General features: G+C 34.5%; 1 protein-coding gene across 1 annotated transcript in view; it reads left to right on the top strand.

Annotated features, from left to right (window-relative positions):
• Positions 1-25,793, top strand: part of Blos4 (biogenesis of lysosome-related organelles complex 1 subunit 4) — a 70,088-nt gene extending 44,295 nt beyond the window's left edge. The window contains exons 3-5 of the mRNA XM_090408449.1: positions 6,344-6,445; positions 13,792-13,917; positions 24,358-25,793. Coding sequence (XP_090264575.1) covers positions 6,344-6,445; positions 13,792-13,917; positions 24,358-24,567 — 438 coding nt within the window. The 3' untranslated portion in view covers positions 24,568-25,793. The remainder of the gene's footprint in view (positions 1-6,343; positions 6,446-13,791; positions 13,918-24,357) is intronic.
• The last annotated feature ends 1,540 nt before the right edge of the window (positions 25,794-27,333 follow it).

Here is a 27,333-nt window from a genome sequence, read left to right on the forward strand (position 1 = left end):
GTGGGGGGAACGAGTTATTATCGCCTCAACATGAACATGTTTAAACATTTTTCGTATGCAAGGTATATGCAAAACTTTTTAATGTCATTTTTTGGAAAGTAAAATCTGGGGTGTGAGTTATGTGTGATGGCAAGTTATGTTCGAGTAAATACGGTAAGCATTTAGCCTACAAGTTGACATCCTTCTCCTGCTTCCCCTGCTCAGCTGACTTGTATGGTGAGTCAAAATGCATAAATATTTTTCTCACTACCATTTTTTTTTTTTTTAAACCAACATCACTAAAATCAATTTAATAATACAATAAACAATTTTACACTGAATAATATAAATTTATATATAAACAGTGGCGTAGTTAGGGGGGTGTGGAGTGGGCAGTCCGCCCTGAGCGGCACTTTGAACCTTTTTGAACTTTTGCAGCTAATTCTAAAATACAGTTTCAAGAACTCAGTTCCAAATATTGTAATACTACTGTGAATTTTACTCACAATTGCTGTAAGTATTGCTAGTTGTGAGAGGAGAATAAAATTTCATTAAGAATTACCTACATTACTATGAAATAGACTTCGCCAATGTCATCGAATTTTGCTAACAGAAAAGCAAGAAAAATAACATTATAGAATGTTGAAATTAAAGTTTTATTTCAAAAATAAACATAGAAAGCAGATTTTTTTAATTTATTTTCCTATACATCGTGTTGACTTTCTGTTGTATTTTTGGTGTGTATTGAGAGGGGCGGCAAACTCAGGGACTGCCCCAGGCGACAATAGCTCTAGCTATGCCACTGTATATAAATAAATATTATAAATAAAATAAAATATTATTTATAAAATTATAAATAATTATTTATAAAATATTATAAATTAATTAACTAATTTTCTATTAATTTTTCCCCTACTAAAAACTGCCTGACACGTCAGCAACTTGATTTGTAAACTTTTGGCACGTGCACATAAAAAGGTTCGCCACCACTGCCCTAACATCATCATCATCAAGTTGTGAAAGAGGTGGAAACAAGGAGGGTCAGAGATGTCCAACAACCTTATTAATGGACCAGAAGTTCTAACTGCCATTTGAGCAGGAGGCAAGCTTATTGCATTTTATTCTTGCAAAGTCTGAATTTGTTGGTTATCTCTTACATTTGTTTCAGGCTGTCATAACTTGCATGAGAAGCTGGAGTTTCTGACTTGAGCCATTGAATATATGCTGTATTTTTATGGACTGCTTTAAGTAAGTTCTTTAGAGAACCAGACTTGGATAGAAGTTGGGTGTTTGCAGTGGAGTTAGAAATATAGGCTCTTGTTCTAGTAAAGATTATTTCATTTATTTTGGTCAGAGCATGGAAAAGAGTTGTAGAAATCCTCCAGGATTTCTACAACTCACATGGAATGACCTCCACATGGAGGTCATTCCATGTGGTACCTAGTGTAGTGCCATAGGGTATGAGGATGAGATTGGTTGAGAGGGGATTGATCTGATGTAGAAAAAAGTTAGGGTCAGAGTTGCCAGGAGGAGAGTAAACATATGCGTGTTTGAAGAGAAAGCTGATTATGAAATGGTCCAGAGTATTAGAAGAATGATTAGGATTATATGCTATTTTAATTGGGCAGTTTGTGTTAGATCATGGCTGATCGGAGATAATTCAGCTTCACTCCCAGCGTGATCAGTGAAATTAGAAAAGAGTAGCAAGTTTTCATTATGAACATTGGTCTCCCAGTAAGGTAATCTCAGTTTGGGTAATTAAACTGTATGAAATCAACTTATATAGTCAAAGAGGCTACACTATATGGATATGTCAGCCATTTTCTATCTACAGATAGATGAAGGCCCTCCTCAAATTTCTATCCCATTCAGATATCAACTTTGCCCATTTTTGAGTGTTACTTTCTTGAAACATGATCTGCCCATTGCCAAATGATACTCTTGGGCCTTTATAATGTCTCAAGTATAATGTATAATGTTTTTACTCACCCGGTTCTGAGCTATCTCCTAAGCATTGTTGTTTCTTTCTTGCTTTTTTGAATAGTAATACCAAACAGTGATTTATATATATATATATTTTTTTTTTTTTCCCTCTGGGTAGTCCTCAACTTATCAATTTTTTAGTTAAAGTCCATGTTTCACTCCTTTGTGTTGTGGCTGAAAGTATAAACTGAAGTATGAACTGTAGAATACTTTTCTTTTAAAACGGATTGGAATATCTCCTTTGAGTGCTTCAGTGTTTTTCAAAGGCTACTTGATGTAGTTGAATTCTTCATATGACTTGTTCCCCACAGCTTCCTTCTGTGATCTTTTGCCCTAAATAAACATAGGAAATGACTTTATCTATTTCCCAGTGTTCCGTGTGTACTGGCTTTTTGGCTGTGTATTTATTATACATTATTTATACTGGAAAATCTTCAGCTAGAACAGATCACGAAGCAGGGATTTCAGGTTCAATAACCTTTGGCAAGAAATGCTTGATTTGACTAAAGCACATCTCTCTCTCTCTCTCTTTCTCTTTTTTTTACAGAAGGTATCATGCAAGATGTAATTAGGATAGCTGAGGTGGTCTGTAATTGTCTAGGATGCCAATGTTCATGTTGATGATGTCTTGGATGTTGGAAAAATTGTTTTGGATTGGATTTTATTTGGTTTTATTGTGACTTTATTGAGATATGTTTTTAATTTTTTGCAATCTTTTGTTGTATTTCTCATATTTTTTGTGATTTTTTTTTTTTTTTTTTTTTTTTTTTTGTAGGAGATTTTATTTTTTTATATCCATAGTGTGACACTAGTATTTGTTTAGTTATCTTTCTTGTTGAGTTAGTGCAGGAAACTTATAGAGCAGAGATATGCAGCTGAGTCAAGGGACTTGCATTTAACATTCACACAGGAAGTACCCAAACTCTAATCAAAACATAATGAATGCTTCTTCCATTTATAACCTGGAATAGTAACTAGGAGGAGTATTCACTCTGTTTTGAGATGAGTAAATTAGGGTGCTACCACTACCTGCATTTAAGATGCATTGCAATCAGGTTGTCTTATTGCTATACCCTCAAATGCAGGTGGTCATGGTACTCTAATTTATTAATAACAATGTGTTGAGCATACCTGGCAAGGTCATTACCTGTACTGCTTGTGAAGAAGAAAGGCGGGGGGACACAGAAATCAGTTGCCCAACTTTTGTTAGAAGTGAATTATACTTAATAAGAAATTATATACCTGTTTTACTTCTTTACTTGTGTGAGAAGTGTTTACTACTATACTGCTTGCATATAAATGCAAGCAGAATAGTAGTAAACACTTTAGTTCACATCAGTTTGTCTCAATATCTTATAATGTACTGCACATCTCCTTTTAACATGTATATTGCCATGCATTAGGAGAAGAATCATTACCCAGACAAGTTTTAACCTTTATTGAGGTCTTATCAGTTAGAGATAGATTCACGAAGATGCTGAGAACTGAATCAACAGAGATAGATTCAGGTGAACTAAATAAGTTGCGTAACTTTACTTTGTGTATGTGTGTGTGTGTGTGTGTGTGTGTGTATATATATATATATATATATATATATGAAAAGGCTTAATGGAAAGCAGCAAGTTAGAGATTCTGTAATCTAGAAATCATAGCATTTTATGTATTAAACCTAACTGAATTACTATTATTTATTAATTTTTTTTACTTCTGATGAAGTATTTTCTAATTTGGAGCAGTATATTAGGATGCTTCTTAAAAATATCAGATGAACTAAGTGTTTTGAATTTTGTATGAGGCACTGCCTCATTATTGTTTTTGCAATAATAAGAAAAAAAATCTGAAAATTTAAAATGATTTAGAGTATATTTAGGGGTCACAATGGTTAGATTTTAATATTGCTTTTAATAAAATTGCATAATTTGCTTTTTTATTTTAAAAATCTACTTTATTGCCCAAAATGAATTTTTTTTAAAGTCTAATCTTTACAGGTTAACTATAAAATAACAAAATTACATAACATAACTATAAAATAACAAAATTACATAACCACAGTAATAAATTTAATGAAACTACAAGTATTTTGTACTGAAAATAACAGTACATCATCATCAGTGTGTGGAAACAGCAAGCAAATCAAAGAATAAGAATATAAGGTATACATACAATAATTTTCCATAATGTAAAAACACATTTCCTAGGAAATGTGTTTTTACATTATGGAAAATACCAAGAATAGCGATCAGAACTTTACCACCTTTGCTGCGAGTTGCCCGAGATTGTACTATGTACTGGGACTACTTGCATTAGCTCATGCTAGCAATCGCCAATACTTTTATAGTTTACTATATTCAACATGAAACTCTCTGATTCCAATCTTTGAGTTTCTTATTCGGTTTTAAAACAATGTGGGATTTAATATCCCCTTAATTTAAATAATGTTTATATCGCCAAAATGAAGCCTATTGGCTCTTTATATTTAAGTGGTATATCTAGTTTGTTAATTTTTTGTGCTCCATATATTCTTGCTTCCTTTGCATGAAAAGGCTTTAGTTTGTTCACAGTTTCTTTAGGTCAGGAAATGGCTTTCTTCAGTACGAACTTTATTTTTTTTTTGTGATGTTAGTAGGATCACGATGAACGATTTATGTAGACTGATCTTAAAAGAATGTGCATTTTGTTTGATTCATTATCATAGTAGAATTACCTTTCTCTGCTTTGGTTATCATAATATTATTACTGTATAGCTCTTTTAAGGTGTTAATTTTTTTTTTTTTTTTTTTTTGTAGCATATTGCTTTTGGAAGGTTTGAATTTGGTTGAAATGTTAGCTACATTCAGACAAATGTTATTGGCTTGAGGCAGGTTGCATGTTTCATGGATGCCATTATTTCTACTTTTGGAACTTGTCTAGATGTAATGAACTATCAGTGATAAATTTATCATTATGCGATGCTGTTGTAATTACAGTCATCCCATAACACTACTATGATGTTGGAAGATTTTTGACTTTTTAAATTCCTTACCTGCTGTAGCTTCAGAAAAATTGAGGCAGATTGCCCACAGCTCACATTTAAAATATCACACAGTTCATTGCATTGAGCATTCATAGCTGTATTTATTTTTGATAACTCCAAACAAGCATCGCTAATTTGTTCACAGATCAGTGCTAGACTAACCCATTTGTAAATACATTGGGTATTTCATTAGACAAATGAAACATGCTTTTAATTTTGATATAGTCTGAGATGACTAACATAATACATAGTATTGGATTAGTGTCTTGGCACTTTGTTAAGAAGGCTAACCTGTTTAGCTGCCATAGCAGTCTTAACTTCTACTGACCAAATGACCATGATATACTATCTCCATGAAGAATTCTCAAACAGGTAGAAAGACCAGGCATTATCATTATGGAAAGTCAGGAGTAGCAGACAATGCCATGGATATCCATTCACACAGGATTAAATGGAAGAATACAAAAATGTACTACACAGAAGTCATAAGTCGGCAAAACTGTTTTTAGAATCAGCAACATCTTTAAAACATTCTCCAGACCTCAACAAGTATGGCTGTATCAATTTACCAAAAATCTGGAAGACCGTCATTTTAAGATCAATTTAATACTTAACATTAACTCTCTCCTTATCCAACAATAGATTCGCCAATTAGGACTAGTTCCTTGTGTTGTCCATTACAATTTTTTAAACTGATTCCACTATTAACTGAATTTGTTGCTGTTCACACACTGTTCTTTGTGCTCTGAAGATGCTAGGTATAACACCAACAAAATATCATCAAATAAGTTAAATAAATATTATTTTATTATTATTTCTGTGTTGTGAATTAAAACATTAAAATAAATGAAACATTTAATTTTTAAATTATTCAAGTCAGTACATGAGGAAACAATTAATAAACAGTGAGAAAACATGAAATTAGTTTTGAAGTTTAATGAACCCGACTTTTAAATCACTGAAGATTAAAACTGACCATTTTATTAAACTCATACAAAACCAGCAAAGGTGCATGCACACACACTGCAAAAACATGAAATTAGCTTTGTTCCATATTATCACTAATATAATTTTTTTTTAGGTAAATCTGCTCTTGACGAAAAACATTAGTTTAAATATGGGGCTGATTTTATGTTTTCTCATAAAATTAGCCCCACATTGTATTTTTGTTAGATTTTATCCTGGGTGTTTTGTGTTTTTTTTTTTTTTTTTTAAATAGTAAGTTAAGGTGAGCACATGATGATGATAGGTATGTCAGCAAGAACATACCTATCATAACAGCATTCTCTAAACTAGAGTGATACCTTTTGTTGTAAATTTTGTTTTATGTTCAGATGTGATGGTTGTATAATATATGATTTTTTTTAGGTTAGGAGTGATGATACTTTATGCTTAAGTCACACACTTCCAGTAATACATTCCAAAAGTCAAGATTTAGAAAAAATATTTCGCAAAATTGACAAATTAGAGGTTAGTACTTTTCGTAATGAAAACTTTTTATTGCATTATACTTCTATATGTGTATCTTTCTCTTCCCATCGTGTGTGCGTGTTTATGGAGATGAATTTTGCCAAATGTATGACCATTACTCTGCTTATTGATGGCCTCAAGTGGCTTATAGAAGTTTTGTTTGATTCTCTGAGGAAGACTTCTTGATCATATAACACTTAACCCAACTGCAGTACTAACAACACTCATGTATTATAGGTTTGACCTTTCTTGGATGGAATTCACATTACATTACACATACTTTCATTTTAACATTTTCATTTTCATTTTTCTAAATGAATTCTTACGGTAATTATTTTATTACCATGAACATTTGTGAAATGTAAAAACAGCAACCTAAATAATGTGAAGTATCACCTCTAATCCCAAATCTCTGCTACAACTACCACAGACCATCTTAACTGGCCACAATACAGAAGTAATAATACTCTGTATTATTACTTCTGTCACAAGGATGGTACTTGTGATTTTATGCAATCCGACATTTCTTTCCAGCAGATGCTTAATCTTGAATCTCCTCTTTTTGATCTTCTGTGGCTTAAAATTTTCCTGCCTTATTACTTTCTCACTCATCTGCTGTTCTCCCAATTCTGAAATCATTTTGACTTCTTAACAGCAAAGATTGATTTCATACAATCCAAAATTAGCAGCTAAGTCAACTTCCTTGGCAACTTCAATGTCTGCAATTCTGTCTCCCTTCTTTGAATTCCACTGACGAACCAAGCTGGAAGAGAAGTAGAGATGTTTGCTGTAATTTAAAACAATTAATTTATCTCCTGACCAGGATCCCAGACAAGCCTCACCACACACCCAATATTTTGCATCTTTTCTTAACCAATTCTCCTTCTAGGAGAATTGGTTAAGAAAAGCAAAGTAATGGTCTTACATTTGGCAAGGTGGCTGCTCCTCTTGTAATTCTTATTGCAGTTTCATCCTAGTTTTATCTCTGGTGGAACATTCTCCTCTCATTCTTTTCTCATGTCAGTGCTTAGCCAGGCCTTTGACGTGTTTGCATAATTTGAGTCTCAGCTCAGGAAGGAGTCACAGGAATGGAAACAGTGTATGATAATCACATTGCACAAAGGAGCTGCAAAGATTAATGTGACTCTCAACCTAGCAGTATCTCCAGAGTGATGATGAAAGATTTTAGAGAAGTTAGTACAAACTTGCATACAGAAATGGATTAATACGCCATACTTTGCAAGGAACAGCATAGGTTTACTAAAGGGAGGACTAAGAAATTTACATAATTACTAACTTGCTATCTACAATTTTCCTTCAAATCAGTCTGTTACCTGTCAAGATTCCGATGTTATCAGGTATATTTCTGTCTTCTAAGGCACTTTTTACTGTATCTTGGTCTTCCTCTGGGTCTTTTTCCTGCCAACCTAGCAGAGAACACTTGATTTACTAATCTTTCCTCTCCCATTCTGCTTAAGTGATGACCCTACCACCTGAGATTAGCTCTGCTAATGCATTCCTGGATGCTGACAATGTCAAGTTCTTTCCTAATATCCTCATTTTTAATATGATACTGCCATTGATGCCATCTGTTCATGCCCTAATCATTCTCAGGCCTCTCATATCTGCGTCTCTAGTCTTTGGTCAAGTGTTTTACTTCTGACCCAGCTCTCAGATCCATAAGTTAAAACTAGGTTGAATACTGTCTTGTATACAGCTAATTTAGTGTTCTGACTAATTTCTCTCTTATTTCATATGAATTTATTCAATTGACTTCCTACCATACCAGCTTTGTTGATTCTGTTGTCTATTTCCATATTTAATTTACTATCTTCACTAAAAATCGTGCCTAAGTAGCTGAAATGTTTTACTTGTTCCACAGGTTCCCCGTTCACAACACAGTTGACATTTTCAACAATTCTACCTATTTTCATTGTCTTTGTCTTTTTAATGCTGACCTTCATACCATATCTATTACAACAGTTATTCAATTTAGTAAGGGAATCTTGCAAACTTGTAGTGGATTTATTTAGAAGTAGAACATCGTCCGCATAAAGCAAAGAGCTGACATTAACATCTCCAATTCTGATATCATTTTTAATACCACTTTCCTTCATAATGTGATCCATATAGATAATGAATAACAGAGGGGATAATGTACATCCTTGTCTGACACCAGATTTAACATTAAACCATATTCCTGTACTTCCTTCAATTCTAACTGCTGACTTACAACTCAAATAAAGACTAAATATTGCTTGGTATAATGCCCCATTGACACCATTTAACTGTAGCATATTGAATATCTTCTCTCTTGGCACCTTGTCATATGCCTTTTCCAGATCTACAAAACTTAAATAACAGATCTTTGTTATATTGCCATGCTTTCTTGACTATTTGTCGTAAAGTGAAGATCTGATCCTGACAGCTCTATTTGGCCTGAATCCAGCTTGTTCTTCACCAAGCTTCTCTTCCACAATCCTTCTCAACCGTTTCTCAGGTATACTTGCATATATCTTACCAGGAACACTCAGTAATGAAATATCTCTGTAATTCTCACATTAAGCTTTATTTCACTTTTTATATATGGGTACTTTGAGAGCTCTACTCCAATCATCTGGAATTCTTCCCTGTGTCCAGACCTTCTAAACTACGCAGTGCAGCCACTGTAAGACTTTTATACCTCCATACTCAACCATTTCTGGTCGAATATCATCTACTCCTGCTGCCTTTACACATTTCAGGCTTTTGATGGCTTTTTCTACTTCAAGTATGGATATGTATTCCTTACTGCATGCCTGGTCAGTGTTTTTTTACCACTGTGCTGTCATCACTGCTTGTTTCATTTAGCAATTTTTCAAAGTAATTACTCCATACTTCAAGGATATCTTTTTCTCCTGTTTTGATATCACCTTTATCATCTCTTTCCTCCATTTCTGAGCTTCTTCAACAATCTCCAGTATATCTTGCCACATTCCTGATATTTTTTTCTATGTTTTTGCCAAAGTCCTCCCATGACTTTTGTTTAGCCAGTTTTACACTATGTTTAGCTTTCTTACATTTGTCTCTGTATTCTCTAAGAGCACAAACTGACTTATTTGCCATTAACTTTTGATATGCTTTATTTTTTTCCTTCACTGCACTTTAACTTCCTTTGTCCACCATGGATGTCTGATTTTTCTATCCTTGCAGACAACCTAACAACATTCCTCTCTGGCTGAATCAATCAGTGTTTTCTTCAGGGCTTGCTACTGAATCTCCAAGGTTTGGTTCCTGTTCTCAGACTCTTTCATTTTTTCTTGAATAATATTTGTGTATTTTAGTCTACAGTTTACATCCGAGAACTGCTCAACTTTTATTCACTTTTAAACTTTCTTACATGTTCTTCTTTTCGATATGAAATTCAATTTTATACTGCTCAAGACTAAATTGTGATCACTTCCAATTTCAAATCCCCTGTACACTCTGGTGTCCTGCACCAGTGGGGAAACATCACTATCAACAATAACATAGTCAATGAGACTTTTCTTATTCCTTGCCTCTTCTCTCCATGTGAATTTGTGCACATTTTTATGTTGGAACATTGTGTTAATAATAATTAACACAATTATTATTGTTAATTATTAATGTTAATGTTAATAATAACCAGTCCATATCCTGAGCAGAAATCTAATAGATATTTGCCATTATTATTAGCTTTGGTCTTTTCTCCAAATTTTCCCAAAATATTTTTGTATGTCTGACAGTCATTTCCTATTCTGCTATTTAGATCCCCAACAATGACCAACCTTTCCTTTTTCATTGTGTCAATTGCTTTCTCTAAACCCTCAAAAAATTCCTCCACTTCTACCTTAGTGGAACCCTCTGTGGGCCCATAGGCACAAATAAGCCTCATTGTTCCAGTTCCCCATTCTGATATTTGCCCACATCACTCTACTCGAGACTGCTTGCCATTCAAGAAGATTAGTCTTGTATTTAGTGTTGAGTACTATGGCTACTCCTTCTTTTCCTTGATTGTCAGTGCCTGAATATAACATTTTGTATTTATTGCTCAGGAAGATCTCACCAGTTTTTGCTTTAATCTTTGATCAAGTGCCTTATTTCTAATCTGAGATTTATAACTTAATACAGATATTGGTTTCCCTTATAAATTTATTCAACTAACTCCCCACCATACCAGCCTTGTTTATTCTGTTATCTACTTCCATATTTAATTTGCTATCTTCACTAAAACTGTCCTAAATAGCTGAAATATTTTACTTGTTTTGTAGGTTCTCCATTGAGAATGCAGTTGAAGTTTTCTATGATCCTGCCGGTTTTTTTACTTTTGGCACTTTTTTTATTTGTGAATTTCATGCCAAATTTGTTACAGCTGTTATTCAATTTAGTTAGAGAATCATGGAGACTTGAATTGGATATGTTTAGGAGTACTTCATCTACATAAGGAGAACAGCTAAGTTTGATGAGAAGTTTTCAGTATTGAGACCTGTTGGATCGTCAATGAGGCCTGCTGTTACTAGACAGACTTTCATTCAGGATCCAACAAGAACAGAGCCTAAATCAAAAGAAACCTGTTCTGCTGGTGCAAATTGTACTATAAATAAAAAGAAAGGGGGGGGGGTAAAGTGTATCATGTAAATATTAAATGAGTGCATATCTGTTTACCCAAAGAGGGAAAAACACTACAGGTTATGTTGTATGTGATATGGCAAGGAAAAGGGATATATGAATTTGTAGTGAGGCAACATATGTGATGACCAACACCCAAGAATAGGCTGTGTGAAACATTGCATACTTCAGTGGTGACTAAGGGTCCTGAGGTCATGACCTTGGCAAACTCATTACTGATCCTTACAAGCAAGGTTCGCGAAAAGAGACAAACGTGGAGGAGTTCTCTCACACATTCAAGTGCAGCGTCATCGAAACGACTGTGACTGAAAGCTGCAGTATAATAGGAGTTGATGGTTGGAAAAAAAAGGAGAGAGTAGAGGGAACATGAAGCAGGAAGGAAAAAAAATTAAAGAGGATGTGATCGAAGCATAGAGGGCAGGAATCGTCGGCTGTAGAACAAAGAGGGGCCAGTGCGGACGGTCGGATGAAGCCCGACGAAAACCTCTAAGCGCAGACCGACGAAGAAGCTCCTGTAAAAAAGCCACTTTTACATTGCACTCATGGAGCAACACAGCCAGTTTGTCTCTGACATTCTTGATGTGAGGCAACGTGATTGCATTCCTGAAATCTTATTTAAGTAAGGGAGTTGCAGGAGATATCAAGAATTTTTCTGATTGTCTTGGGTTCAAAAGCATTAAGTACGAGGTTCTGTTTGAGGTAGTGCAGTTTTTCATTCCTTTTAATTCATGTGTTTAATGATTTTTTTGAATCCAAGATGATCAGAAAAATTCTCAATACATCTCCTGCAACTCCCTTACTTAAACAAGATTTAAAGAATGCAATCATGTTGCCTTACAGCAAGACTGTCACGGACAAAGTGGCTGCGTTTCTCCGTGAGTATAATGTAAAAGTAGCTTTTTTCCTTTACAAAAACTATCAAGATTCCTACATCCACATCACCACAAGAAAAAACTAGGCATCTATGAGAGTCATTGCTCTTGTGGCATTTGTTATGTAGGCCAGGGCGGGAAGGTCAGGAGAGATCCACATGTTCGAACATGTAAAAGATGTCGAAAAAAGAAGAGAGCATAAATCCGTCCTGGAATTCCAATACCCTACTACTGGCCATCAAATACTTCAGCAACAAACAAAATTGCCACATACTGATCATAACTGTTTTACAAGAAAATTTACACAGATTAATGCGTCAAGTGTGGTCTGCTTTCATCAAAAATTTAACTGTCACGGACCTAGAATATAACACGTGTGATGCCACAGAACGTGATAGCAACAACTAGCAATGCTCCAACATGCATACAGTAATGAATTTAACATTTGCATTCTGGTTTATCAATTATATGATACAGTTGTGAAGTTATCAAAAACATCTAATATGTGTAATTAATTGTTAAAAGGCTTTTGTTGTGCAAAACTTATGTACCACTACCCCTGATGATGTAAGTGTTATGATTTACCAAATTTGTCGGGTTTTAATTGTTTATTTTTATTAAACTCTGATTACATAATAATAATGTGGTCTCAATACTGAAAACTTCCCACAGAATTGCTAAACCACAGAAACTTGCATTTGCAGCTAAGTTTGATATAGCTGATTCTAATATCAGGTTTAATTTCACTTTCTTTCATAATGTGATCTATATAGATGATGAATGAGAGGGGAGATAGTGTGCACCCTTGTCTTACACCTGCTTTTACATCAAACCATCTTGTGTTTCTGCCAATTCTAACTGTTAGCTTAAAACTTAAATATAGACTATGTATAGCTCTGTATAATGCCCCATTTACTCATAGTAATTGTAGCATTTTGAAAAGCTTTTCTCTTGTTGTATGCATTTTCTAGATCTACAAAACTTATGTCCAGATTCTTATCATAATGCCATGATTCCTTTAACTATTTATTATAAACTTGAAAATCCATTTTGACAACCTCTATTTGGCTTGAATTCAGTTTATTATTCTCCAAGTATCGTTTCCATAATTTTTCTCTCTCTCTTCTCAAGTATGCTTGCATAAATCTTACTAGGAAAACTTAATAGAGAAATTCCTCTGTAATTCTCACATTCAGCTTTATTTCTCATTTTTTATAGATGGGAACTATTGAGTGCTTTACTCCAGTCATCTAGAATTGGGCCTTCTGACCAGTTCCTCTGAATTATGCAGCATAGCCACTGCAAGACTTTTGCCTCCATATTTGAGCATTTCTGGTTGAATATTATCCACTTCATCTGCTTTTCCATACTGAATACTTTGTATGACATTTTCTACCTCAAGTATTAAAAATATGTGCTGCTCTTTGCATTCTTCTTGAATGTTTTCTACTGCTGGTCTCTCATTGATTGTTTTGTTTCACAGTCTTTCAAAGTAAATTACTCAAGATATCTAGATTATCCTTGTCTTCAGTTTTCATGTCATCTTTATCATCTTTGCTTCCATTTCTAAGCTTTTTCACTGTTCTCCAGAACATTTTCCAATTGTCTTTAGTTTTTTATTTTATTTTTATTTATTTATTATTATTTTATTTCTTTATTTTTTTTGTGACTATGTATTATTTTTAGTGAACATAAATTTTACTGTGATTATTACCAGTACTTAAATAGTAGTTTTTAAAAAAATCCATAATGTTAACAATTTTATGTTATTGATTTTTATTGGATTTTGTTACTCATTATGTTTTAAGTAAATAAATATATGAAACAGTGTCTGTTTTCTTTCAGGCTTTCATGAATGTTGTAAAGCAAAATATTGATGTTATGGAGGTAAAAGTGAGTGAAGCTGAATATCTTTTAGAAGGTAGTTCAATGAAGAAATTCTTGTCATCCCTTCCAAAACCTTTGTTTTCTGTAAGTGAAGTTTTTCATTTCATATACTGTATGAAATTAATTTGTTCTTTGTCAGGAATCCAGTCTTGGTCTTCCTTATGGTGGGGGGGGGGATTACAAACGGAAGAAAACAAATTCTCATTTAGAATTTAATACAGAGTTTTTAGTCATTTGTCATTTTGAAATTCAAAATCAGCAGAATTCAAGATAGGCATGAAGTATCACTGTAAAATAAATGGAACTGGTAACTGAATTCCCAAAGTAGTACTGCATCAACATGATTGGTGACCAAAACAGAGGAAACAAAATCCAGTGAAATTCTGCTGAATAACTAAAAGAAGGTATGATGAGACTTTTGCTTTTAGTTAAATAGATGATTCTTCTAAGGAGGAAATTGAGGAATTTTTCAAGTCATTAGAGAAGACAGCTGATATAAAGAAAAAGGAAATTGGTTCTTAGAAATCTAAACAGCAGAGTAAGAAATAGCTACCTGATGTTATATAGATATGTTTTGTGCAAATTTAGAGAATAATAAAGGTAAGTACGTGTTGGATTTATGTTCAGGACAACTAGTCATCACAGATACTATGTTCCAACATCAAGAATTGTAGAGATTCACATGGAAAAAAGACGAGCAATAAGCAAAGGCTCATTGTCTTGAACCAACATCTTCATGTTGGTTCAGGACATGAGTGTACAGGGAATTTGAAATAAGAAATGATCACCATATAATTTTGAGCTGGATGAAAATGAATTTCATGTTGAAAAGAAAACTATATAGAGAAGGTTTAAAAAAAAAGCAGTTGGGCATGTTTCAAATGCAAACTATAGTCTTTACCCAATTGTCCATTTCGAAATTTGTTCACTTCACTACTTGAAATTCTCTGCCATTCAGGAAGTTTACCTTCATGTTTAGTGTTGAATGCTGTGCCTATTATTTGCTTTCTCTGATCACCACATCCCAATCATAAGCACTTATAATTATTATTTAGCAGTATCTTACCTGTTTCTTTTTCATCTCTGTAACACCATCTCTGTCAATGTGGTTCATCGATGCTGCTATGACTACTATTACTGATGCTGATGGTGTTTATCTTCAGTACTGCTGATATTGAGATTGTTCCTATAGCCTTATGCTGTTTGCCTTAATTCCCTTACAAAAACATTACTGACTTATAATTCAGCCAGCATGGCATTTCATCATGTGGTACCATGTTTTTTTTATTTTAATTTAATTCATTATAGATGATAGTTTAGTCTGCTAAGTTTTGAATTACTATTCTCTCCTTTTATTCTTTATCTAGCCTTATAGGCTGTGTGGAAATCACCTCCCAGTTGTCCAGCTTTGGCCATTAAGCAGTCCCATTGTATTTTATGTGAAGGTTTTTCTGTTTCTTCTAGTGTGTGTGTGTGAAGGGAGGGCGGAATCTTTGTGTTTTCCATGCATTGTTGATATCATTTGTACTTTGTTACTTTTTCCAGATATACCAAAAGATATACTACTGAAACAAAGGATTCAGTGGAACAAAATCAAAGTGTTACACAAATGTTATTTTCTTCTGGAAAGACTGACAAAAATGATTGCATAAAACTTTCTCAATTTTGGGAAGTTATATTGACTGATACTCACCATTCATGTGTTCCTTAATTTGTAATTAAATTTTTGTTTATATTTAGAAATAATTAACTAAATTATTTTATTATAATTTATATTGGATATAGACACAGATGGAGTTATTCTCCTGCAGCCAATAGTGCACGTAATATCATGTGCTTTCAATTGAATTATTGTTCTCTTTTTTTTCTTTTCCTATAATTGTATTGATAATGGCTATGAAACTTAGCCAAAAATATTACAAATAAAGACATTTAAATTAAATGTAAGTGATTCTGGTAATAATATTTTATGATGAATTCTTCTTGCATCTAGATTTTTAGAACAACAGATATACACTAACTTCAAAATTTTTTCATAAAAGATAAATAAAAAAAATTTAACTTTAATTTAAAATTTTAGTAGTTGCTAATTATCTCTAAACAAGAGGGTAAGTTTTCAGGACTTATTGTTATCTCAGTCATAGTATATATTTTGTGCTTACATTTTTTTTTTCACACTTAATATTTTATAAGTTAACACAGGGAGGGAGGAAAGGAGGATAACATCTGCAAAATTCCTGATGTAACTTAATATAAATCATCTTCATAATCTCTCAGTTTCCAATCCTTTTTTGGGAAATCAGTTTGCTTACAGAGTACATTTTTAGTTGAAGGTGAAGTTATGTACTGCTTTATCAAAGTCAGTTGACACACCTATCCATTCAGATGTATGTTATTTGCGGATTTGGTTATTTGAAGGCTGAATAATTGAGAAATCACTATATCATATACAATGGTTCAGTTATGCTGTGTTTTCCTAAATAACCATCATGCAATGACAATTAAATTTAGCCTCTGCTTGCTGGAAAATTATTTGTGCTCATTAATAGCAAGATTATTTTGTGGTTTAGATCATAAGAATGTTAATGAATGAAGGAATTGGTATTGAGAGTATAAGTGATCTGAATAATTCTTGCCAAGAAAAATGAGAGAAATTCTATGGTGCTTTTGCTAGTGGAACAAAAATTAGTATAGTATGCCCACAGATTCGAGACCCTTCAACAGTTCTGCGCATGTCAACAGGAGGAGAATCCATTCCGATAATAGGGTAATCAGTCCATATTGTGGGATGAGTTGTTTATTATTACACGTCGGAAAATTAACTTCTATTTTATGATCATTGTAGTTAACTATGTTGCTTGTATAACAGTTGGAAAATGTTACCTATAAAGCATGTGATTTCACATTCTGGCGACCAATTCGTACGTCCTTCATTTCTTTCTCCCCTTCAGCATGAATCGACTATTCTTGGCAAGTCGCCAAGCAGAGATTTACAAACTGTGGGCATACTATATTTTAATTTTAAAAGTAGGACTATTAAAAAAAAAATTGAGTAGTTTGACAGTAAGAAATCCATTTCATGTTTAAAGCAGTGGATACCATTACTTTTCAATTGATGGATCCATTGATAAAGTCTATAAACACAATAACACTTGTAAAACATTTAGAAGTTAATCCAAAGGAAATTTATGGCAATTGACTAAAAGCAGGGATAAAGAGTATTTCAAGTAATAAATAGTATGGAAGTGAGATTAACAGAAGGGGAATGTTAACATTAAAATAACCTTAATGCGAATAGGGCACTCATGAGGCAACCATAGCAGCGGTGTGTAAGAAGAGCTCTGGATTCAGATAAGTTATTCTTGAAATAATTAATTGTCTATGAGTAATTATTTGAGTAAGAGCTGCTATAAAAGTTGTGTGCCACTAGTATTATTAGTATATGGGATATTTTGCCTAAACTTAATTACAAATTCATTGTTATTAGACCTTAGAGTAGTAACCAGCAGAGAAAAGATGACGGCGGCTTTGCATGACTTTGTGAAGTGCAAGGTGTGCTATATGTATTCTTTTGATTACATAGACATTTAGGGTGGATGGAAGGAGGGTGTGTGGGAAGTGTGGGCTAAACAAGGATTTGATGAGGGCTAATATGAATTTGATGACAGAAAGTGTTAGTAGCAAGAATGTTGCGCGAAGAATGAGTGCTTGTTCGAAAGAAAGGCGAAAAATTGTTAAAAAATCATAGAAAAAGAAAACAAGTGATTTGAAAACCGTAATGGATGGTAAAAAGGATGAAAACGAGGCAAATGTGACAAAAGGCAACGCAATTGAGAGAATGAAAGAAACCAGAAATAGCGTGATGAAGGGTACGAAAGTTGGAAAAATCGAAAGAATGAATGAAACAGGAAGTAGTGTGACTCAAGGTTTGAAAGTGGGAAAAATCAAACGATTGAATTATGAATTAAGAAATTATGGTAGCGAAGTTGGACGTATGGACCGAAAGAACAGAAACTCAAAAGGATGAATGAGAGTGTAAGTGTGAAGCGGGGGTTGAGAGTTTGAAAATTAAAAAGATTGAATGATAGAGAGAATGTGACGCAAGATTCGAAAGTTGAATTGGGTTGGATGCTGAGTGAAATTAAGAAAATTTGGGTGAAAATGATTAAAACAAATGAAGTAGGTACAAAAGAGTTAACAAAAGACAAGCGAGTGGCGTTCTATGGTGACACCATTATTAAAGGTGCGCTGGATGAGAGGATGCATAAGGTATGTTTTCCAGATGGTAAAATGAGTAGAGTGATTGAGGCATTGGATATAAGGAGGAAGCGAGCAAAGGAGTTGATGGTTTTAATAGATATGAATGACTTGACAGAGAACAAAGAGCACATCAGAATGGATATTAGGAGGCTGCTTAGATGGATAAAAGAGACTAGTGTGACAGGAAGGGTAGTCACTAGGCTGTGCGCTTCAGAACCATATGCCTGGGGAAGGAGTGTCCTAGGTTCAATTCCCATTGGTGATGTGAGGAGCTTGAAGGATCTTCCTCAGCCATAGCCAAGTTAGCCGGTCTTGGGCATGGACAGTAGGGTTTTTTTCCCCTAGTTTAACCTGGAGTTTTTCATCCCGCAAAGCAGGAAAACTGGCCTTGAGAACTCAACACTACAGACATAGGATACACCGGGATGTAGGGCTGACCACCTTATCCTTTGAACGGTTTGAGGTCCAATGATTAATAAACCTTCGACACCGCAAGGTATAAAGAAGATGAGATGTTGGCTGAAATGTGTGAAGGGAGGGGAGTACAATTTGTTAATGTGTGGAATGAGCTTGAAGGACAAAGTGAACTATATAAGAGAGATGGACTGCATTTGAGTGGTTATGGTATGAGTTGCTTCAAGAGACTGCTGCTGGAAGGTAAAGAAGTGAGTACAGAGAATGAATCAGATCAAGTGGGAAGTGATGTGGAAGAGCAGAGAGTAAAACAGAAGAGATTGAAGAGGTGGTTATGAATGAGGAAGTGAGTGGCATGAGTATGGAAAATGAGAGAATGGGTGTGTGTTGCAAGAGGAACAGGGAAACAGGCAGGCTCAGGGTGGACAGGGCAGGGGTACACAGCGTGAGAAAGGTGCATCTGAGAGCATGTGTAGACAGGAAAAGAATGGGATGACCTGGGATCAAGAGGAAAGAGTTGGAATTGAAGAGGGTCCTAAAATGAATAAGTAGAAAGGGAAATGGCCACAGTCGAGCATGGAGAGATCACATCAAATGAGTGGTATCAGTGGAACTAGCTGTAGATCCAGGAATGAGCTGTTGTGTTTGTATAAAGGCTAGAAGTGTAAGAAACAAGGCAGATGAAATGGATGCACTAATTGAGTCTGTTCACCCAAAAATTGTTGGAATAAGTGAGACATAATTAGATGAGGATGACATCCTGACAGTAATAGAGATGGAAGGGTATGATGTGTTTTGTGATATAGAAGAGTAAAAAGGGAGGGGGGGGTGCTATTGATGATAGAGAAAGAGTTATGTCCATACAAAGTAGAGATGCAAGAGGGAAATAGTGCCAGTGGTTTTGAGGCAGTATGGTGAGAGATAGAGGCAAATGGAATCAAATACTTGGTGGGATGTTGTTATAGACCGGGTAATGTGGATGGTGGTGATAGTGAAATGTATGGTCAAATTAGCCAAGCAAATAAAAGGGTGATCACTATGGATGATTTTAATTATGGTAATATAGACTGGAATGATGAGATAGCAACTAGAAGTAAAGAAAATTAGTTTTTTGAGTTTTTGAGGGATAACTACTTCAGACAGTATGTAACAGAGGACATACGAGGATTTGAGGGTCTTGGATTTGGTCATCTCATCAGACGATGTAATTGTAAATGAGGTGTCAAATCACCCACCAATTGGTGAGAGTGACCATGAGGTGATTACTTGGGTGGTTGCCAGCAGTGTGTGGACCTCTGTAAGAAAAGGGTATATGTGGACCTACAAGGGGGGGGGGGGTTATGAAGAGCTCAGGAGAGACAGCTTGCAGGTGTAGCATGGAATGAGGAGTTATCTGGAAAAGATATCAGTGCAGCTTGGGGGATTTTCAAAAAAAAAACTATCCAGTAGATGCAATGTCTAAATGTATTCCAAGGGTGAGAAGGTTAAATAAGACAGGTGTGAAATGGAAGAATAAAGAGATGAAGCATACGATACAGAGAAAAGGGGCATTATGGAGGTAGCATAAGAGAAGTGGAAATAACCAATTCCATGAGGACTACAAAGACCAGGCAAGGCAGGTGACTTGGTTGGTGAGGATAGCTAAAGTAAGGTATGAATAGCAGTTAGCTAATGAAGCCAAAAAGAATCCTAAGGAGTTCTTTCAATATGTAGCCAGCAGAAGAAAGGATGACATTGATTGCAGAAAATGGTATAAAGATAGCTGTTGTGAAGGTGTGGTGGAGATACTTAAGGAGCAGTTCATAAAGGTCTTTTCAATCTTGTGAATGTGACTTGTTGGAGAGATTGAGAGCAGTTGATGATGGGGAGGAGAGGTGTATGAGGAGTTGAGCAAACTAGATGTTATTAAGGCTGTGGGACTTGATAATATATCACCACGTATTCTGAAGGAATGTGCCAGGGAGTTGATGCCAGCCTTGGCATATTTTTTTAATACGAGTCTTGCACTGGGTCAAGTTCCTAAGGAGGGCAAGATTGTGCCACTTCATAAAAAAGGTGATAGAACTCAAGCTTCAAACTATAGGCCTATCTATGTGTGAGGTGTTGTAGTTAAGTTGTTGGAGAAGCTTGTGATAACTAGGATCCAGAATTGGCTGACAACAATGGTATTATCTTTTATGGACAGCATGGATTTGCTAAAGGGAGGTCATGTTTTAGTAATCTACTTTCTTATTACAATAAGGTGACTGCTTCCTTGGACAGAGGAGAAGGATAAACAGTAATATACTTAATTTGACTATCAACTTATCAGGAAATAAGACTATCAACTTATTTCCTGATAAGTTGATAGTCAAACTAGAGCAGATGCAGTTGGATATTAGACTGGTGCATTGGATTGGAGACTGGTTACTGATAGGAATCAACAAGTTGTGTATGGGGGCAGCAATATCCAGGAAAGTCACTAGTGGTGTGCCTCAGAGGTTTGTTTTAGGGCCATTACTGTTTAACTTGTATATTATTAGTGAAGATTTGGATGAAGATATTCAGTTGTTTGCAGATGGTGCAAAGTTGAGACAAACCATGAAGAGTAGAGATGTTGTGGCCTTACAAGAAGACTTGAATAAATTGAGTGATTGAGAATGGGGATGTGGGTTCAATGTTGTAAGATGTAAGGTTTTAATATTTGGAAAACAAAGATGGGATGCAGAATTTATGCTTGGTGTAGATATATTGTCTGAAGGTGGAGGAAATAAGAGATCTTGGGGTGATAGTGGATAAGGATCTGAAATTTAGGGAACACATAGCCAAAATTGTGAAGACAACACAAAGGCTTCTGGGAATGATGCGGAGGACACTGACTTATAGAAGTAGGGAGATTCTTGTTCTATTTCATAAGGCTTTGATTAGGCACATATGGACTATTATGCCCAGATTTGGTCACCAGGTTTTCAGAAGGACGAAGAGATGTTGGAAAGGGTCCAGAGGCGATTGACTAAGGTAGTTTCTAACCTCTGGAATGTCGAGTATAAGGAGAGATTGATGCAACTTGCAGAGTCTGGTGGACAGGAGGAAGAGGGGAAATATGAAAGAGACCTACAGGTTAGTAAGGGGTTGTTATAGGATCAATGCTGGAAAGGTTCTACAGAAAATAGTGGGAGATCAGGAGAGAACCAGAGGTCATCCCTGGAAACTGTATAAAGAGGGTGTGAATAGGGGAGTGAGAAGCAGGTTTTTTTTCATGCAGAATTGAAATGCCTTGCCTGAATGTGTGGTGTCTGCAGAGAATTTGAGTGTGTTTAAAGAATGGTATGATGAGCGGTGTGTGATAAAAGGACCTCCCAGATGAGTCTTTTGACTCCACGAGGCCTTGGGTAATAATAATAATAATGTAGCTTAAATGATTAACTGGAGAAATTAAGCTGCATATGGTGAGGATCTGTGAGTTGTGGTTGAATGAAGATATTCTTAATGTCTAATACATTATGGTAATTACAATACAAGTTTTCAGAGGAGACTGAAAAGGGAAAAGAGGAGGGAATCTGTTATTGCTAATCAGGGAAGATTTAAGCTGTAAGATTAATTTTATATTGATTTCCTATTTGGGGAAGGAGTTATAGATAGTGTGGTGCCTAAATATGGAGTCTATACAACTAAAGGTGGGAATGTACTATTTCACTGGTGAAAGGTTGAGATGGTTTGGTCATTTGACCATCTCATGTGATGAGGAGGGAGGATGAGTATGTGGGAAGAAAGGTCATGCAGATGGAGGTGCAAGGGAGGATGAGGCACAGGAAACCAAAGAAGACACATTGGGGAGCTGGTGGAGGAGGACGACTTGAGGATGAACTTGGATGTGGTTACAGCCCAAGACAGGAGGATGTCGAGGAGACTCACTGAGAACACGACCCTACTTAAGCAGGACAAGCTGCAGAAGAAGATTGTGTGTCACCTCCACGGACTCATTACGGGAGGGCACTCTACTACACTCCTCTGACCATCTCACCTACCATTTAATTCTCCCACTACCACCAACAGTATTTTTTGTCTGTAAATTGTGTATATTCTCATGGCTGATTTGCCTGTATGCGGGATGAAAAACCTGAGTTTCTGGAGTTTATGAGAATATGACAATGAGGAAATCAAACTTAGGCCTCTTCTGACTGAAGGGCACAAAGCAGAAGTCCTCTGCTTTTTGCCTTTCCACTCTTTCATCATGTTTTGTTGACCTTCCACAATCTTTTGTTGACTCTTCTTCCCTCAATCGACCTGCAAAAATCAAAATATTTAAAGGTAAGCTTCTGTTCATTTTACTGTATATTTGTATATTGTAGTGTGTTATTTACATTTTATGGTACTAAATGCATTTGAAAGCTAAATAAAGGTTAGGTTCTGGTTTTCACCATTATCTGGTGCTCTGGTCCCTAACCTGACGAATAAGTGTGTGTGGGGGAGTGCTTGTATTAATGAAAATTTTTATTAATAATGCATTTTTGGAGCTGTTCAGAGTTATGATCAAAGGCTAATGGAGCTAGTGTTATGTCTGTTAATTGCCGTGTTATTTTGTTCCACTTTCCCTGTTTGTAAAAAGAAAAATCCAAGTTTCCAGGTGGGAATACCATGCTACATGAGATGGGCTGACTCATCTGTAGTCGAAAAGCTTTTATAGTGGTTCCCATATGCAATTTGAACCCAGGCACCTTCTAATTAAAGGGCATCATTGTTACCTGCTGAGATATGGAGGCTCTTACATTTTTGGAACAGTTACTTGATAGTTACCTGAACCCACGTGTATGTAGGAACCTATAGGAAATCTTTTTCTTAGCTGTATTTTGGGTTATTTGAATTCCATGTTATCTCTTTTGTTGCACTGTGTATATGTCTGTGCTTCTCCTGATGTTTTTTATGTGTAAAATAATTACTCCATACATACATAATAATTATCTAGTTATTATATTGTCTTGATCATCCGTTTTCTCCATTTATAAGTTAGTTTTCTTTAGATTACATTTTTGTTGTCTTACATTTGCAAAGCTAATCAGTAAGTAGCTTCCTTTTTACTTTCTACCAATGACTGTGCATTTCAAGTCTCTTTCTAGTTTATAAAGAATTCCTTGCTTGTGTGGTCTCAATTACATTGATGAAACTTACCTCAGCAAATAGCAGTCTGCTGAGGAAAGAATCAGAGAACATAGGAATTACATCTGTTTCTGGAAACACGGAATGTCTGAATTAACTTTGGTTTGACAACTGACAGATCAAATGGCAGTAAATGGCATTTCTTCATCATAGTTATTTTAAATTTATGAATTTAGAAGAACTTCTCAAATCTGAAATCTTCTCAATTTACAAAATTGAGAAGATTTTCTGCACCAACTATATCTGAATAAGAGGAACACGTCATTTATTGTTGTATGTGTATGAAGTGTGATGAATTACTGCTACAGAAGAAGGAATGTGAAAGGATGATGCTGGACATTAAGTGAGATGGGATCAAATTTAAAGATATATTTGTAGTTGTGTAAACCATTGTCAGAAAGAGAGAGAGAGAGTGTGTGAGAATCCACCTATCCAGTCTTTTATCACTAAACAATATAGTAGGAAAGAGAACTATACTTTTCTCAGAATTATTACCTTAGAAGATTTGTTCACATTTATTCAAAATATATCTTGATATTTGTATTTTGTGTAAATCCACTCTTTTTTTTTAATAGACAAATAATTAATGAAATTTAATTCTTCCTTTTAAAACATCAAGATTTTTTCCCCTCATGTATTCCTTTTATGTATTATAGTAAGAATATAGTTGAAAAGGGAAGTGTGTTTATATTTGTTACTTTTTTTTAATTATAGAAAAAATCTCCAAATGCTCCTGATAAAAAAGATCTTCAGTATGAACCTCCAGAAATTTTCAGGACATCAGATTTCTTTCCTAATGTTGACTCAGATAATAGCTGTGTAGAAATAAAACAGAGCATTCCTGATGAAGAATGCAATAGAGAAAACCAAAGCAATGTTTCTATTAATCATACAGAATCCACTTCGTCAAATTCAAATGGATGATAACTTAATAAATGAAAACAAAGCAAATAATATTTAGGAACTTAAAGTGTAGGTTTAAAAAGGTATAAATTTTAAACATCCTGAATGTCTGTCAGTCTCTATATGTACTCTTAGAACTGCTCAGTTTGATAGTAAAAATGAGTGGTTTCAAAACTTGCTATGATACCTGTGCCATTTACATAAAAATGTTCCTGTCAACATATTTGTGCTAGTTAAAGTGCAATGTAGTCATTTGTAAGTAGATTTCTATATATTTAAAAATGTATAAAGAAACATTATACAGTTTTATATATATATATATATATATATATATATATTAAGGGGGCTAACCGTTAAATTCACTTTCTTGAATTACAATCAATTATTTTCTGATTGTATATTGCTGATTTTGTGGTAATGGCTTTTCCATCACCAAAGTGATAAGAAAAACTGTAAGATTCATATTATTATTATAATAGGAGTATAAGAAGAAAAAGTATACAGAAATAGCAGCATACTTTTTTTTAAAAAAAAAGTTTATAATTATTGGTCAGCTATTTTAATGGTTTACCGATAATCAAAAAGCCAACTTCTAAAGTTTTCACGATGTTCTTTATAGCTTTTTGAAACTAACTTGCAGCCAGACTTTTGTTGTTTGTTTTTCAATGCAGGGGTACAATTTAATTCTTTTAAAAATGCTGATATAAATATTTTATCATTTAAAAATTACAGTTCTTATTTGTATAATAAAATTATATTGGTATTGTACAGATATCAAATATATAAGCCTTAATATAATTAAAAAACATTATTTTTTTATTATATATTGTGCTATGTTGGCTGTTTCCTGTGCATGTTCTGTTTATAATTTTTGTAGAAGACTTGATCCACCTTGGTACTAGGAATGTAGATAAACATGATGAAACATCCAATTGCATTTTCAATATGTATAGTAACATAAAATGAAATGGCCAAAGGTAGAGATAAATGCTTTTCATCATAATTAAGTAACGAAAATAAGAGAAGAAAATATTGCCAAATGTACAGACAGAACTCTGCCCGATTAATAATCAATAATATCTGTATTAATTGTTCCTGTTTGTTATACTGGTAAATATTTTAGATTGTGAAGATTCTTGAGGATGTAAATATTTAAGATGCTGTACATATAATAAATATATCATTGTTTATAACACTTAATTTGCTCAATCCTAAACTAAAAGTTAATAGGTATTAAAACTATTTTAACAAAGTATAGTTGTTATAATTGTATGATATCATTCAAAGCATTATTTAATAATGGGTTAATGGGTCAGACAGAAATGAATATCATATGTGTTTTGCTCTGTGCTAAGAATTTCAGATTAATCACTTAATATGGTAATAAATTATAGATTTCTCATTAAATATCTTTTTTTAGGTGTCTGAAAGAAAGATGAAACGGAACTTGAATTGCAGAATATAATTCAATCCATATGGAAGTGATAGAAATAGACATGTTGTTTCTTATATGTTAAACATAATAGTCAGAAAATGACACCAGTTCAGAAGATTTCAGGAATATAACTGATTTCGACTACAATAGTGAACAAATTAATCCAAACAAGCCAAATTTTTTAAAGTTTTTGTTTTTTGTTTTAATCCACAATAGTTTTGGTTTTAGTTCACTATTTTGGTTAAGAGCTGTGTATTTTAACTGAGTGTACAACGTTTATTAATAGTGTTGTGGATTTTTAATAATGTATAGAAGTTGACATTCATAGTGTTTTATTTATTTCGTGTAGCTGTAGGAAGTATTTTCCACTTGGTTAGATGATAAATTATATATATTTAGTTTAATCCTTTATCCAAGTATAAGCAAACAAAGTTTGCACTTGAAGTATCTTCAGGACTGTGGCAACTCGTGACAAAGGTAGACTTCTCATCACTTTCCTTAGTATCCCATAATGCAAAGCACATCTTGCAAACATGTATAATGCTATGCATTATACATGTTTGCAAGGTTGAGGGGTTACTAACCCACACCGGTTTTGACCTTTATTGAGGTCTCTTCAGTGGGAGCCAGACCCACTTTTCTCCTGACAGAAAAGGAAAATGTGGGTGAAAAAGGAAAACTACAGTTACTCGAGATTGTTTACTAGTTAGGAAAAGCAAAATGAATCCAAGATTGTCTGCTGTAGACTTAGAGACTTGGCAAATAATGGGATTAATGTTTCTGACATGATAGTCCGTCGAAGATTGTTGGAAGGAGGTAGGACTGTCCACAGACCAAAAAAGAAACAACTGTTGATGAAGCCTATGCAGAAAAAGAGGCTCCAGTGGGCAAAATTTTACAAAGATTGGACTGTTGAGAAGTGGAAGGAGGTCATATTATCAGATGAGAGCCATTTCTTTGTTCAAGGAGAGCGAGTACTCTATGTTTGTAAATCAGCAGCTGAGAAGACTTCTCCCACCTCCCTTCAACAAGCTCCTAAATACCCAGCTAACAAGATGCTCTGGGATTGTTTTAGATATGACAAAGGTGGACTTCTTGTGCCTGTTGACGGTATGATGAAAAGTGACCAACACATAAAAATATTGGAGAAAAGAGTAGTCCCACAGATCCAGAAAGACAAAGAACTCATCTTACAACAAGATCTCGCTCTATGCCATACTTCAGACAAAAAAAAAAAAAAAGAAAGAGTTCTTCAAAAATCACAACATCCAATTGCTTCAGTGGCCTGACATTAACCCAATAGAAAATTTGTGAGCCATAGTGAAAAAGAGACTTGGAAAATTAAATTGTGA

This window comes from Typopeltis vanoorti, chromosome 18, assembly GCF_054136105.1.
Source record: "Typopeltis vanoorti isolate ZY-2024b chromosome 18, IOZ_Tvanoo_1.0, whole genome shotgun sequence".
NCBI lineage: Eukaryota > Metazoa > Arthropoda > Arachnida > Uropygi > Thelyphonidae > Typopeltis > Typopeltis vanoorti.